General features: G+C 46.6%; 7 protein-coding genes across 7 annotated transcripts; 3 read left to right on the top strand and 4 right to left on the bottom strand.

Moving 5' to 3' along the window:
- Positions 1–594: 594 nt before the first annotated feature.
- Positions 595–1878, top strand: F4813DRAFT_364404 (uncharacterized protein; the record flags this gene model as incomplete). The annotated part of the gene is made up of 1 exon (XM_049243809.1): positions 595–1878. A coding segment is annotated over one exon (1006 nt), but the record flags the coding sequence as incomplete, so codon positions are not given.
- Positions 1879–2043: 165 nt separating this feature from the next.
- F4813DRAFT_364403 (dipeptidyl peptidase IV N-terminal region-domain-containing protein) lies at positions 2044–4949 on the bottom strand. Its single transcript, XM_049243808.1, has one exon. It carries the CDS (start codon positions 4582–4584, stop codon positions 2245–2247), a length of 2340 nt encoding a protein of 779 aa, XP_049098422.1. The 5' UTR covers positions 4585–4949; the 3' UTR covers positions 2044–2244.
- A 308-nt stretch (positions 4950–5257) lies between these two features.
- Positions 5258–6385, bottom strand: F4813DRAFT_135392 (uncharacterized protein). Its single transcript, XM_049238775.1, has one exon. The coding sequence runs from the start codon at positions 6089–6091 to the stop codon at positions 5384–5386; it is 708 nt and encodes a 235-aa protein (XP_049098421.1). The 5' UTR covers positions 6092–6385; the 3' UTR covers positions 5258–5383.
- F4813DRAFT_135393 (uncharacterized protein) lies at positions 6384–7746 on the top strand. Its single transcript, XM_049238776.1, has one exon. It carries the CDS (start codon positions 6768–6770, stop codon positions 7653–7655), a length of 888 nt encoding a protein of 295 aa, XP_049098420.1. The 5' UTR covers positions 6384–6767; the 3' UTR covers positions 7656–7746.
- F4813DRAFT_135433 (putative polyketide synthase protein) lies at positions 7747–9012 on the bottom strand. The gene has a single exon (XM_049238777.1). The coding sequence runs from the start codon at positions 8705–8707 to the stop codon at positions 7838–7840; it is 870 nt and encodes a 289-aa protein (XP_049098419.1). The 5' UTR covers positions 8708–9012; the 3' UTR covers positions 7747–7837.
- A 270-nt stretch (positions 9013–9282) lies between these two features.
- Positions 9283–11856, top strand: F4813DRAFT_135387 (Metallo-hydrolase/oxidoreductase). The gene is made up of 6 exons (XM_049238773.1): positions 9283–9602; positions 9657–9892; positions 9941–10199; positions 10248–10293; positions 10343–10701; positions 10755–11856. The coding sequence occupies exons 1-6, from the start codon at positions 9454–9456 to the stop codon at positions 11689–11691; spliced, it is 1986 nt and encodes a 661-aa protein (XP_049098418.1). The 5' UTR covers positions 9283–9453; the 3' UTR covers positions 11692–11856.
- F4813DRAFT_135388 (PLC-like phosphodiesterase) lies at positions 11857–14346 on the bottom strand. The gene has a single exon (XM_049238774.1). The coding sequence runs from the start codon at positions 14049–14051 to the stop codon at positions 12021–12023; it is 2031 nt and encodes a 676-aa protein (XP_049098417.1). The 5' UTR covers positions 14052–14346; the 3' UTR covers positions 11857–12020.
- Between the last annotated feature and the right edge of the window lie 919 nt (positions 14347–15265).

The raw sequence follows: 15265 nt of genomic DNA, 5'->3' as shown, positions 1-15265 counted from the left end.
GGTTTTATTAATATCCCTCATATTGTCATCTTAAAGATATATTTTGATATCATATTCTCTAACTTAAATCCATTTTCCTTCATATGTCAGGATGTTGAAGTTGTTCATACTTTCACTATTTGCTACCGCCACTATAGCCCAGACGGACTTCGGTATAGCTGATATCAATTGTGAAAAGGGAGCAGCTGCTTGTAACAATGCTTGTTATTATATCAACTGTCACGCGCACACAAACGGGATTCTAAATGCCGACAGGATTGTCTATGAAGACCCAGAGAACCAAGAAAAGAATCGTATAGAATCAGGATGCCGAGCCAGGATTCCACAAGGCAAAAGCGGCTCGGTAGCCAGCGTCTGTCAGTCGTTTCCATACAGCCAAAAATTCATACCATCCAATAAGCAATCGGAAGCGGAAATGTGGCGATGTGACGAATGGCCCCCGGCATCATCCAGACAAGATCCCTTTGGTTCTCAAGGCCGGATCGCCAACAGTCTTCGCTGTATGCCTGGCAAAGAAAATGGAAGCCTTGGAGGTATCCTGAGTGCGTTTTACCGAGGTGTTGGCAAGTGGGCTAGACGAACTGGAACTGGTAAAATGAACCCAGGTGACCATTTTCGTGTAGAATTCGATATTTCGAAGGTATCCGATAAGAGTACAGTCAAGTACTGCGATAACTCGAGGGGTTCTGTCAACTGTGATAACGATGGATATCAATTCGGATTAACCAAGAAACCCCTATCCGGAGGTCGAATCTCGGCTCCAATCGAACCTACAGAGACTGATAACCACTATGCGCTTCTAGGAGGAGGCCATGGTGATTTATACCAATGCTCTGTCAAGTTCACACGACATGGCGACGACGAATTTAAACATATCACACTTACAAATTGGAAGAACTCCGACCACAAAGTAGGGGATTTCAAGATCACAAAGCCAAATAAATCTCACAAACTTAAGGGATTACCGAAGGACCTGGAACTCAAGATTACCGGCACTATCGGTTCGAAGATTGGGTTCGAGTATGCTCCTAGTGAAAAGCAGAATCCAAATTGGTTCGAATGGGACACCGAGTCTACAGGAACGGGTAAAGGGCCCGCTACCGGCTCATCCACGCAATCAAAAACAGGCAGCTCCAGGGCTTATTGTGCTGTTGTTAAAAAGACTGTGAAGAAGGATGACAAGAAAGATGACGACAGCGATGGTAGTAGCGATGGTAGTAACGGTGGTAAAAAGGATAGCAAGAAGGATAACAAGAAGGACGGCAAGAAAGATGGAAAGAAAAAGACCAAGAGAACCGGCAGAAAGGGAAAGGGAAAGGGAAAGGAAAAGGGCACCTCAAGCCATGGTTCACTTCCCATCAGACCTGCTCCCGGGGGCTCGTCAGGCCAAAATAGCGGAACTCACGCCGGAGGTCAGACGGGTACCGGAAGCCAGAAAGGTAGTGGAAGCCAAAAGGGTTCAGGGGGTCATTCCGGAGGAAGTTCTGGAGGCCATACTGGAGGAGGTGCCAGTGGAGGTGGTAATAATGGTGACAACGAGGAAAAGCTAGAGGAGATCGAATGTTACTTTCCCTGCTACGAACACGCCAACGGAAGGTGAGGGTATTCCAGATCTTCTATCATGATTCCTCGTTTTGGATAGGTGCCATCGAGCGAGGTAATTATATGCACCGGAGAGGAGCTGGGCTCTTGGGTGTGCGTAAAGACCTACCTGTCAGATCACAAGGCTCATTGTACAAAATATTTCTTGTATATATTTCTTCTTTCTTTCTTTCTTTCTTTACTTTTCGCGAATTTTCATTCCATCTTTTTCTTATTTATATTCATGTATACTATCGAATTATAGAATTAAAAGCTTAACATAGAATTTGGTTGCACATTTACCCCAATTTACCTAAGATCACCTAAGTTTCGGCTCGTGTACATGTTACCTTTTAGGGGTAGAAAAGAGGTATGTATCTACACAGGTATTATATAAAAGCTTAAAACAAGTAGAATATATTCAATGGCTTTTCTATACTATAGTTACGACAGAAATTATAGACTTAGAAAGGGTATGGAGAAAAATATTTGAGTTGCAAATTTGTAAATGGTAAAAAAGGGGCTTGCGGTCAAGAAGTTTGGTTGTAATCCAACATCCAGAAACACATTTCAATGAATATAGCATTTGCTTATTATAATTATTAACTACCTAATTCCTCTTAATAGAGGCCAAGGTTAGAGTCTGGCGTTATAACTGAGCATTCATCGCTCATCTAAAACCTGCGACCCCGACCTCCTTGCCCATTGGTGTGCCAGGGTCTGACTCGTTCGTGTCTTCTCCCGAAACAACAATTCGGTCAAGAATTTGTACAAATATGTCGATGCACCGTGATACGAAATACCGTGGTCGCTGTCCGTGAAAACTCGCCATTGCATCTTGGCAGGCGACACGCCGGCCCCAACAAGAAGGTCAAGAAGAGCTGCCGTGTTCTGGTAATGCACATTGTCGTCTCCGAGGCCATGCAGGATAGAGAACCCGCCGGCGATATTTTTAAACCCGTCTGGCTTACGTATCGCTGTCTTGTTATATCCGTCCGGATTTAGTTGCGATGTCTTCATATAGCGCTCCGTGTACATGCTGTCGTAGAATCGCCAGTCAGTGACTGGTGCGACTATCAGGCCCAGGGTAAAAACGCCCGAGTCCGCTTCCACTACTTTTGCAGATAGATATCCGCCAAACGACCATCCGAAAATTCCAACCTTCTCCGCATCAATGAAAGAATTTCGAGAAGTTAGTTCCTGCGCTGCCCATATCTGGTCTGCCGCCTCGAACTCGCCCAAGTGGGACGCGACGAGCGCACGAAATTTCCGGCCCTTATAGCCTGTTCCACGGTTATCAATTGTATATTGAATAAACTCAAGCTCTGGGTCCGACGAGATGTACGCGTTCCATCCAACCGACTCGAAAGACTTCGATACCTCCTGCGACCCCGGTCCCCCATAGGGCGTGAAGAGAACTGGGTATTTTTTCGCGGGGTCAAAGTTGGGGGGAAGTCGTTGCAAGACGTTCAAACTGTATCCGTCAGGGTGATCCAAAGTGAAATATGTAATGTTTGGTAAGTTATATCCTTGGATTTTATTCCAGAGAGCGTCGTTCGAGGTGATAGTGCGAAGGGGTGTCAGGGTGTCGTTAATGGCGTACAACTCCTGGTAAGGTACATCGGGCCCTGAATAGCTAAGGATATAATATCCACCACCAGATGAGAATGAGGCGCTCCAGACCGCCGGGATCGTATCATCGACAAGCGATTCCGACTTCAAAGTAGAGTATGAAACCGAGTACACGTGCCTCTCAGTACTGTCGGCTTGGGTAGATGTATAGTAAACTAATTCGCGCTTGTTATCGACTTTCAGAACGGCTGTTACCTCCCACTCGCCCTGGGTGAGCGGAGTAGCGCTTGAGCCATCAACCTCGTAGAGGTAAATATGTTGCCAGCCGGACTCATCCGAAACATCAATATAATATTCTTCTGTAGAACCATTGATTGGCCCGACGAATTTGATGCCTATGTCATTATCCAGCCAACCGTCTGTGCCGTCTCGTTCGCGGACGACTTTAGTAGTGATAGCATCGCCTACGTCGACTCGGACGTGTTTAGAGGTGTCCTGAACACGATTGAAAGCACGGTATATAACGCTACTATGCTCAGATGTAACCCAAGCGATTTCACCGATTACTAGATCATCCGCAGGGAATGCATCGATTGGAACGGCCGATTTCTCCTCACTATCGACATTGAGAAGCGTCAAGGACACTGTTGGGTTAGTCGTGCCTACTTTGGGATATCTCAAGTCCAGAAGTCGAGGATACACGGGAGCGATCTCTTGGTTATCCATAAAGTACTGCACGGTAAAAGTTTCGACTCCAGTTTCGTTGAAGCTGAGGTACGCGAGAAGCTCGCCGTCCGGAGAGAACCAGATTGCGGAGCGATCGCCAAATATTTCTTCCTCGTATACCCAGTCTGGCACTCCATTGAATAGATCTGGAGAACCGTCGCTTGTAATCTGAGAAATAGTTCCATTCTTATTCAGGAACAGGTTATTTCCACGAACAAAGGCAATCGCATCTCCTGCTGGAGCAAACTCGGCATACTGAATATCGCCGACCTGGTCCTCAACCAAGGGTGTTAGCTCGCCCGAAGCTACATCGAGAACTGAATAGTCCGCGAAATATGAATGGCGATATTGTTTCGTATAGTTAGTTGCGAAAAGGACCTTGGCGAGGTCTGGACGGATCCAATACTCAGCTACGCCGTCTGGGATCAGGTCGGCAGCAACGAAGGTCGAGCTCTCGCCGGTGACAAAATTCTCAAGGATCAGCGCCCCGCCATCGCCAGCATAGATGTACTGCCCATCCTCGCCGCCAGATAACCAACTGACAGATGTAGACCTGGCACCGAATTGGTTATTCACCATCGTTTCATTCCATGTCAGGATTTTGTCGCCATTTCCAGTTGGCTGATGCGGTTGGCGCGCCGGCTCAATGGCGAGCACGGAGTGCACCAACGTCGCCCCCACGATAAGCCAAGCAGTGAGCTCCATTGTTGGCTAATTGGGGCGGAATGTTCCAACTATTGACACCAACGGCTTAGAGGATGGAAACCAAGTTCTAGGCCCGTATAAAGGAGGAAAGAAAAGCGGTTGAGATCATGGCGGTATATGAATAGGAGGGCACCACTACCCTTTTATACTATTGTTTATCAATGGGTATAGCTCGCTCGCGATTGACGCGTACATAAATTGCGAATTGCAAATTGTTGCCGACCGCCATAGCATGATGCTACCGCGGGGAAAGGGATTGCCAACCCAGAATTTCGCCAAAGCTTCTTGGCTATCTTTGTCGCCTTTCCTCCTTAGGAATGTAGAAAGCTCACGAGGCTTGCGGCTTGCCCCCTTGTTACCTTGGCAGCCAGGAACAGTTCATATTTGGATGTTCTCCCAGCTTGGCAATAAATGCTGGCCAACAACAACGCAGCGATACGCATCGTTAGGATCTAGATCCGAACTGCCGGATCAAAGTATTCGACCTTCTCAACCGCAATTATCTCATCCCGACTCGAGTAATACGAGAATGTGGGTATTCGAAGCAAACAGATGAATTACCGTTAAGATTACCCAGTTTATGAAAAAGAGAGAGCACGGAAAAGAGAGACACAGCTCCATGGATACAAGTCTAAATCAAATAACCCAAGTCAAATAAGGTATGTCAAGTTATGTATCTATCCGCTGTATGGATTGACCCTTGCTATAAACCACCATGCATCTGAGTTCCATATCACCAAAACAATTCTCACCAATTAAGAGCTTCAATGCTAACTGGATATCTACCTAACAATTATAGCTACCGAATTACTTCGCTCCCCTTACTAAGCGTATAAAGTAAATGAGCGCGATTCTTTGCCATGACGTCGCGAAGAATAGTAACTAATTGTTTCAATTCGCTCAAGGTACTCTCGTCCTCGGCAAGATCCAAACCATCAACGACGCAAAGCATTGTCTTGCCGTCAAGTTGCAGGATTGGCAATGATTGAAGTATTCCCAAGCCAGCATCCAAGCTGCCAGGTCCGCGACCTACAAACGTCTCAAATTTCCTTTTATGCAGGCCTTCCGAGGTGCTAAATTCATCGGGCACGAGAGTAATCAAGCTCCAGATCAGCGAGCCAAGGATCTGAAGTAACACTATCTTCGGGGTTTCGCTTGGATTCTTTACGTGCACCCGGAGAACGATGGCACTCTCGCGGTTACGCACGCGGAGGGACTTGGCGAACTCGCTTCCAGCATAACTCGCCGAGTAGTTGTAACCCACGCCGTCGAGTACACGAACACTAGGTGCATCTGCCATCCATATGTCTATGAGCTTCTTCTGAACCCCTTTTTTATACAACTCGTATGGGAACTGCTTGCGGCAGTCGTACCCTCCTCTGTCCTGAAGAGATTCGAAGTGGGTGACACAGTCCAATGCCACATCCAGCCCATGGGCGCTCTTTAACAGCTTATCCTTGGTCATGGTTTGAGATCTGAAAGCATTTTTGACAGATAGAAATGACATCTCGTAAGGGTAAGGAAACTTCACCACTTTGGGTACCCAGTCTGGAAGGTTTAGTAATGAATGTGAAAATGATGAATATAGCTCTAGAATGCCACAAGGTTACAGAAGCATCACGGTATATACGAAAGTTTCCTTTTCCCCTTTTCTTTCCCACTTTTCCCCCTTTACAGAACTCCCTTTATCACTAATCATAAGTCAGTTCTAAAATTGTCATTGATGAATTGAAGTGAACAAAGACCAATATATGTAATAAAGACTCAAAATATAGAGTGGAAAATGATTACAAGTAGGTTTACTTAATGAGTAGTCCAGAGGGGGTGATTGAATATATCAATTGTGTTCATTTACACGAAAGCAAATCAGCTCAACGCTATATGAGTCAGTAATTGTAAACATTTATCTTTTGTTTGAAAGGTCATTAGGATATGAAGTAGTTACCCTAGGTACCTAACGTACCTAACGTATTTAAAGCAAGCCACTGCGATCCCAACTGCTAGAAGGTGTTTCCTTTCGTTAGGTAGTTCAAAGTTTCCCTTAATAAACCCCAAGATCAAACTATTTCCTCAATATACCTACAACCTAAAGCAGATACGCTGATTAATGTGTACTTGGGCACGTAAATCATTATCTTCTCTGATTTACCTACTATAACCAAGAGCGAGTCGCATCTATCATCATGGACCACGTAGACAAGCGTCTTGAATCATCCCTTCCATACCCCTTAGAATCGACAATCCCAGCAAGCCCCGATCTGAAGCCAAAAGGATCAGCAAAACCAGTCGAGCATAAGAAATACCCTGCGAAACTGACACGCAAGCATATCAGCACACCCGATGACCCTTACGCATTCCTAAAGCATTTCGACACCATCTTCCTTATCGACGACTCCAAGTCGATGGAAAAGCACTGGGGCGAAGTCGGCATGCTGCTTGAGAAGATTGCGCCGATATGCACAGAGCGCGATCCAAACGGCGTAGATATCTACTTTGTGAACCACCGCCCGCGCGGTTACCTCATGTATGCAGCTCTCGGATTCGATGCAGACCGCTCCGGGTACCTACACATTGGGCAGTCAGTCGGAGTGCCACAGATGCGTGACAACGTGGCGGGAATTTTCGGCAGCATTAAGAAATTTGGAAGCCACTGCCGCCTCGATCATCGGCTTAGCTATATACTTGACCAATATGTACATGAATATGAACGAAGCCGCCGAGGCAGGGGTACCGGGTCGGGCAATACCGTTAGGCCGCTCAATCTTATTGTGATCACCGCCGGCGTGACGGATGATAATCCGTACGGCACGCTGATTCGAACGGCACGGAAGCTGGATGTATTAGGCGCGCCACCGTATCAGGTCGGTGTGCAGTTCTTTCGCGTAGGCGACGATGAAGGTGCACGCCAAGCATTGGACTTCGCAGACGACGGATTGAGTGACGCATTTGATATCAGAGACATCGTTGATACAACGACATGGGGTGGAAAGATAGGTGCTTTATCACCCGATGCCCTGTTAAAAGTCGTACTGGGAGCTGTGGAGAGGTCTATTGACAAACAGAATGAGTAGCGTCTAATATGTCCAAGCTACGTATCCTAAAATCTAGGGTATCTAACATAGTTTCGTAAGCTCTCTTTCGCTGGGAAAGAGTACGAGATGTATAATTCTTCCATCAGAAATCTTCTGCTTTAGAACGAGTCTAAAAATATATGATCAAAGGTTTCAAAACAGCAGGCTATGCATCGCTACCTCTAGAAATTGAGCCGCATGTAGGAAGAGATGTACTTTAGCCAAGGTAAATCTAAATAAGTTGACAGCATTAGACGAGTCCCAAGCGGCAAGAATACGTGATCACCAAGTTCGGTTGGTCCTAAACAGTCCACCATCTTCAACTGCGGATGAAGAGCCTCCAGGCTCTTCGGCTCGTCAATGGCCCACTTGAAACTTGACCCTGTAGCTACCAGGGTATCGACTTGGTGTTGCAAAGAGAGCAATACGGTACCGATATGATCGATGATAAACTGGCCCGATTTGAAGTGGTCAATAATTTGCCGAATCATGCGTTTACCAGACTCTTCTTCCAGAAACATAGTTAACCCCTGGCAGATGATGACGGTGGAACGGTCAACAGGGATCTGCTCGAGCCACGTTTTTTCAGTCGCGTCTGCGGCGATCAGCCGGTAGTCGCCCTCCGGATGGGGAATGAGCTTGTTGCGCAGTTCAACGACATCGGGTAGGTCGAGATCTATCCAACGGACCTTGGTTAAGTCTGCTTGGACGCGACGTAAACGATCGTCTAACCCACAGGCCAAGTGAACGACCGTCGCTTGCGGGTTGTTTGAGAGGAACTCGGTAGTCCAACCATCTAAACGCAGGGCTCGAAGAGCATACATAATAGCATGTGTTTCATTCACGCCGAATTTGTCGAAGTCATGGTCAATCTGATCTATAACCCGAATGGAGTCCACATCGTTAAGGATAGGATTATCAGATCTTGCGTCCGTGGCTCTCGCTACTAGCGGCCCTATCAGCGTTTCTTGCGGTCCTGTAAAAGTAATTTTCAGTTTATTCCCGGTCTGATTTTCGCTAGGCGGGGAAGATATGACAATGGATTCTGCCATGCTGATTTTCCCGCAACGCGGCGAGTCGTTATTTCGAAAGTTAGGTTATTCTTGGTCGGGAGAATATTTGAAAGATACAAGAGCAATATGATTTCAGCAGCCGATTTTTATACTAAAGGTTCTACGGCCGACATAATCTGCAATGCGACGGGTATGAATACGCCGTATCTGCACTTTTGGAGCCGTATTACATTTTTCGCGTCGACTCCGCCTCACGAACATCCTGATCCGTAGAGGAACGCTTCCTGATGACCTTAACAATTTAGCATCCAATATCCAATTGGTGAGATAATTATGTTGAAAGAGTTGTATAATGTTGTCAAATGAGTCTTTCGAATACCTGATGTACGTTGAAAGATGTTTTATGGTATTGTTGATGATATTAGGAGAGTGTATTGTTCTAAAATGCTCGCTAGAATCGGAGTTCTAGCCCTGAAGTTAGGTACCTAGGTACCTAATCTGCTTTTAAAATCTACCTGGAATTCGGCAGGTGTCAGCCACCTGGCCTAAGGCTACGGGTACCTACCTCCTTACCTGAAGGTTCCAACGTAGGTAGGTACCTTCCAGGTAGTTACCTTCATAAACCACGTCTCTTCAATATTAAGCGTCTTTGCTAGTAAAACTTGAACCTGACTTTTTAAATCTTAAGTACCCATTTCGAAAGTTGTCATGTTTAATCAAGCAACTTATAAATTCTCGAGCGGGCACTGCTTCATAGTATTTCGGTCTACCCCCTGTCAGCTACAATGTCAACTTTCGATGGCATCATTCACGAATTCCCTAATATTAGAGTTGACTTCTTCCGTAAATTCAACCTCCGGCCTCCGCTGGCTTGTTTCTTAAGCCATGTTCATAGCGATCATCTCGCCGGACTCGATACGCTTAGAAGTCCTTTGTATGAATCATACATGTCACTCACCTATCAGTTAGCTCACTGGGTATAATCTAGTGTTTACTGTTCGGCTGCCACAAGGGAAATCTTGCTCCGACTTGAAAAGTATCCTTGTCGACTGAGCTTTTTTAAAGGAATACTCGAGGATCCACGAATGCAAACATATAAGCATTTAGCCAAAATACTAAAGCCCATTCCTCTGGATACCCCCACCAAGATCGAGTTAGATCCTACCCAGACCATACAAGTTACACTTCTAGATGCAAACCACTGTGCTGGTGCAGTTATGTTCCGTATGTCAGCTATTGCTATATTAGACCTATTACTAACTCGGTGGACAGTGTTTGAAGGCAATGGCAACGCTGTCTTATACACAGGAGACATTAGGAGCGAGCCTTGGTGGGTAAATTCTATTGCTAGAAACCCTAGTATGGTAGAGTACTCTACGGGACTGAAAACGCTTGACCGTATATATCTCGATACTTCGATATTGAGCAATTTCCCTCTACAGACTAAGGCGGATGGGCTCCGCGAACTTCTGGAGAAGGTTGCACGCTATCCAAAGGATACTATATTCCACATGCAAGCATGGACTTACGGGTAGGTTGTGGATTTTATTAGTCTTATATAATCTAATATCTTTCGCAGATACGAAGAGGTCTGGATTGCCTTATCGAAAGCTCTAGACTCTAAGGTACAATCCTCTCTCTTGTGACTAGTGACATTGCTAACCACGCTTCAAGATTCATGTCGATAAGTACAAGATGGGCGTTTATAAATCCCTTGCCATCAAATCATCAGACAATCGCTACGCTGATCAAACTCACTTGACTAAGGAAGCTCCATATCTTGTAGGCTTCACCTGCGGTAATACCCAACGGGAGGGGTGTCTGACGCTAGACGAAAATGTGCGAATTCATAGCTGTGAGAAAGGTATGGGCTGTAAAGTTCTGGAGACCAAACCGATCATGTGGATCCAGCCAATTGTCGCGCATCTTAAGAATGAGCAAGACATGGTTGAAGTGGGTATTGGTGGAGGCGGGGACGACCTGGCACAGAAACCAACCCTTGAAAGGGAGGGCATTCGAGCTTTGTTACAATTGTAAGGGTTTCCCAAACTGCCCTTCTATTCTTTATGAATTGACAATCAAGCAGGGTCAAATACAAAGGAGAGGTACTAGGTGATTTAGAGCCTACGATTACGCAATTCCTTCAGAAAGCACTAGATGTTTCTAGAGACGTCGATCTCGATATTGGGAGATTTAGCTTCAAGGAAGAGTATTCCTTCGCAGAAATAGTTAACTCACTTACTAGGAGAGTTGAAGAAATCCGAAATCCGGTAAGCAAGATCGTAGAAGACCATCCTGACGTCCTTACGAACCAAATCGCATTCCCATACGCTAGGCATTCTTCTTTGCCCGAACTTCGACATCTTATTGAGACTTTCAAGCCTGCCGATATTTGGCCATGCACGGTAGATCCGAAATCTTGGGCAGAAGAGGGTATTTCCATAAAAATTCTTTTCGGAGATATCTGCACTGGTGATGTATTCCAACATGACTTGCTGATGGGCGAAGTATCGGAGCTGCGACCAAAGTTGCGCGAAGACGGGGGAAATGCACCTGAGACTCAGTCAACGGCTGCTTCTCGGACAAGAAATCTCACTAGCCCAACAATCTCATCACCTGATGCCCTTCAGTACCATACGTCCACTGGTATAGACCATATATCCGTAGGATTTTCACCCACGAGAGGCCAATTACGAAATCAGAGTCCTAACATATCGTCACCACACCGCTATTCGCAGACTCCCCAGGCGCAGATGGTACAGGCCTCCTTTTATTCGTACAAAAACAAACGCAACTATAATTTCTTCCAAGACGGCCGAGATACACAGCTCGAAGACGACGAGGAAGAAAGCAAATTAAACCTCCAGGACTCTCAGGATCCAGAGATATCCGACTACGCATACGAGACTAGGTTGCGCGCCTTTCGAGCAGCTCGGGCTAACATGAAGGATGACGGCGCTTGGAGAACTATAAATCTCATCTCTACTACGGATAACCACAGCATGGTTGAGCCGGAGCTATGAGATATATGACTACCTAAATACATAAGTATATGGTGAACAACTGGTATGAGATCGGCGTTTGGGGGTAATGGTAATTAGCAAGACGCATGTGTTTATCTTAGGAGATACCATTTGCTTTATAGAGGTCGCAAATACATTCAAATTCCTTTTCAATCTACAGCCAACTATGCTCTCGCTTGATAAATATGTTCTCTCGCCAATGCTATCATGCCAGGTCGTCCTATACACATATGGTCCCATTCATATCGTTCCTACATTATTTGGCATTGTCCAAAGCGACGTCCTTTCACCTCCCCCGTTTCGCCTCCTCGAGACTTGGAACTCGCCGCCTAAGCCAGTTTCTTTTCTATCTTGACGAGTAGCACACCCTCGCTTTCTCGTCCATGGTTATCGTAGAGGTGCACGAATCGGTATCCGCTGCGTAGCCGGTCCAGCCGAATGCAAGCCCAAGCAGCCAAGTCATCGCGGCCGATCTCGTCGTCCTTGACTAGGAACCGTACGAAAGCTAACTCAGATACGACGCTAGGGATACCTTTGGCTACGGCGAGCTTCTCGGACTTGAAGTCCGGGTGGATGCCGCGCTGCGTCTTTGTGCGCGCCTTGTACTCGCCCTCTTTGGCCCTCGTTGACGAAGAGCCTGCGGCGGTGCCAGTTAGGGAGAGGTGTTCGTCGTGCGGCGGCTCTGTGTGCAGCTCGATCTTGACGTATGGTTTAAATCCGCTCTCCTTATCGTCCTTTTCAGGCATCGGTAAGTTCTGCGCTGCGAGCACGGTGATGGTGAGGGTAAGTGTCTGGTGCAGGATTGTCCCCGACGCGGGGACGGGTGCCGCCATGTTCTCTTCGCCGTCGATAACTACGGGTTTCCGACCGCGGTATCCTTCGGGCTTTAATACGTATCCACCGGTGCCGGCGAACATCCCCTCGTTTAACATCATTCCCTCATCCCACTTCTGCCAGTTGAGCGCCACGATCTGGATGCCCTTCCTCCAGAAAGCAAGGGGGTCTAGGTTTGAAGACCCGATACGCATGCCGGACGGATATGTCCTCATCAGGTACTCGCGGTTATGTTCGAAAAGCCTTGCCGCTTCGTTCTGGTGGACATCGGCTACGCCGCTTTCTGATAGCGAGAATATGTGTGTCGGCATGGAAGCCTCTGGCTGGGACAAGGATTTGAATGATACGCCTCGCGTATACACGCCCAGTACCGATAATGCCTGGATAATCTTAGACGCCTTCTTGACCTTTTGCTGTGCAGTAGTTTTCGATTTGGGGTCCGATGCGGCGCCGGGCGGAAGCTGATCTGCAGATTCCACATCGGCTGCCGATGCGAGAGCGTTAGGCGGCGCGTACTTGACCTTAACGAGGATCTTTTGGTGCAGATCACCGGGCGCGGGGAGAAACTTCGCGTCGTCTTCGAGTTGGGGCAATAAAAAGCCGGCCCAGACCTCGTTGATAATACGCACCATAGCCTCCTGCTGCTCCTGGCTGCAATGAACTTCGAGGCTGACGATCAGCGGCAGGTCAGTGACAACGAAAGCGCTTTCTCTGATAGCCATGCAGACTTCGCGAAATGAGACTTCTTTAGTAAGTGTATAGCCGTGCAGAACCCGGGGTTCGACGGCGATTGCTGGCGGACTCAGCGTTTTCTCTAGCGGGGCTCCGATGGAGGGATTCCCTTCCTTCTTCTCCGCCGTAGACTCTTGGTCTGCTGAGTTCTTCCCGGTGATACGCTTTCCTATTGATGTCTTCTCGAGCCGGTTAGCCAGCGACCCGGGTAATTTTGAGGCGAGCTTCTCGCTGCGGCTCATCTTTCTCTTGGCCTTAAGTTCCCGAGCTTCATCATCCTCGGAGCTGTCTGAACTACCTGATGTGTCGACATCGGACTCATCACCATCCCAGACGTCAATCTCGACACAGCGGCAGCCGCGCAGCAAGACGTTCCGGTATGCATCCACGTCGGAATCACTGTTCAGCTGATTTCCAGTCAGGTAGGTGTTATGGCTGGAGCTGATATAATAGCTAGCCAAGGGCCACGACAGATGCTGGGGGTCTAAGTCTGCCGGCGCCAGCGCGTTGGCTGCGGACGATGTCATATATTGTAAGAAACCAGCAAAGTCGAGGGAGTCCCGGGCCGCGACATCGCCTGAGGGGTTTGTCACTTTATCGGCTTGGACATGATGTAAGAATTCGACGATAGAGTCCCTATTCCAGTGCTTGTCGGCAGGAGAAGCATATGTAGCGTAAATCTGGTCCAGGTATTGCAATATAGATGTCCTTATCTCTTTGATAGTAATATCTTCGGCACCGCCTCCAGCTTGGTGGAGCGATTCGCTCGGAGGGAGGGGTACTGTCTCTGCCATGACGATGTTATTCACGACAAAACCACACAAGCAAAAACACGCTCACGTCCTATGAATGATATTTATGGTAGGTTTAGTTGAAGATCAAAGCAAGAAGGATGTTAGTAATCCCAATATTGCAGCAATGTGTAGGTAGAAACCCGGAAAAGGGGAGAGAAGTCAGCAAACAACACATAAACCGGCAGAAGTACTACTAGTGAATCGCGTGGTGTTAGCATCTGTGACGTCTCATAGTGACCCAGCGAACCTGATTCAGCCCAAGACTTTAGCGAGTTAAACGCGCTGTAAAAGCCCCACCAATTCTTTGGATTATATCAAATGGCTTGGCCTGGATCCAGACTGCTAGGAGTAGAGGGACATGAAACGTCACTCGCAGCAGGTTTTCCTTATATGAGATACATTAAGAAACGCATTGGTAGATATTAAGTGAATAAATATCGTCATATATCTTGCACACAGTTTGAGGTATTGCGTCAGTGATTCTTGTTTATGAAGTTGATAGGTTGATATGGGGTTGATATGGTTGACACTTCAGAAATGATTGTGACTGTACGATAATGCATAACTCACCAAACCCGATAAACTAATATCATACTAAACGGAGTTCTATTCCGTACCGAGGAGACATTAAGTGGGTCAACAAAAATGATTCACGCATGAAGTAACCCCTGACTTGGTTCCCCCTATTTCAATATCTAAGCCAACCAGAAATGCAAAATTCGAAAATGCAAAATTCGAAAATGCAAAATTCGAAAATGCAAAATATAACAGCAAACAAATATCATTGATAAAACATCATGTTACAGATATCGTGGAAAACATGTTGATTAATTGTGTGTTTGTTTTCCTTTTGGCCCTTCGCAAAGCTTCAACGCACAAAGCTTTGTCCATTTTTTATACATTGCCTCCTTAATAAAGAAGCTACCCTTCACCATCCCCGAAGCTTACATATATCACGAGAACTTTCTGCTACTTCGTAAAGTGTATTTATTATGATATCCTTTGCTCTTTCACTATCCGAACAAGAATATTGCAGGAACACCTCGGCCTCACAGCCGGAGCATTATACTTTGACCTTTGTCTAGGAGTCAAATGAAAACCAAGATCAACGTTAGCGTAATAGCGTCAAATCCTTACTGTTCAGTTCTCCGGATCGGATAGATAATTTTGTCTAGGACAATACTGCAACAATAATCTGGCAGAGTCTATCATGT

This window comes from Daldinia decipiens (assembly GCF_022478715.1).
Source record: "Daldinia decipiens strain CBS 113046 unplaced genomic scaffold F4813scaffold_23, whole genome shotgun sequence".
In the NCBI taxonomy this organism is placed as follows: domain Eukaryota; kingdom Fungi; phylum Ascomycota; class Sordariomycetes; order Xylariales; family Hypoxylaceae; genus Daldinia; species Daldinia decipiens.
Note: the sequence above shows the minus strand (reverse complement) of the source record. Positions and strands in the feature narration are given on the sequence as shown.

Coding starts and splice junctions, on each gene's coding strand:
- F4813DRAFT_364403 (XM_049243808.1), bottom strand. CDS start 4,584: ATGGAGCTCACTGCTTGGCTTATCGTGGGGGCGACGTTGGTGCACTCC.
- F4813DRAFT_135392 (XM_049238775.1), bottom strand. CDS start 6,091: ATGTCATTTCTATCTGTCAAAAATGCTTTCAGATCTCAAACCATGACC.
- F4813DRAFT_135393 (XM_049238776.1), top strand. CDS start 6,768: ATGGACCACGTAGACAAGCGTCTTGAATCATCCCTTCCATACCCCTTA.
- F4813DRAFT_135433 (XM_049238777.1), bottom strand. CDS start 8,707: ATGGCAGAATCCATTGTCATATCTTCCCCGCCTAGCGAAAATCAGACC.
- F4813DRAFT_135387 (XM_049238773.1), top strand. CDS start 9,454: ATGTCAACTTTCGATGGCATCATTCACGAATTCCCTAATATTAGAGTT. Junction 9,893..9,940: donor TGCTGGTGCAGTTATGTTCC/GTATGTCAGCTA, acceptor CTCGGTGGACAG/TGTTTGAAGGCAATGGCAAC. Junction 10,200..10,247: donor ATGCAAGCATGGACTTACGG/GTAGGTTGTGGA, acceptor TATCTTTCGCAG/ATACGAAGAGGTCTGGATTG.
- F4813DRAFT_135388 (XM_049238774.1), bottom strand. CDS start 14,051: ATGGCAGAGACAGTACCCCTCCCTCCGAGCGAATCGCTCCACCAAGCT.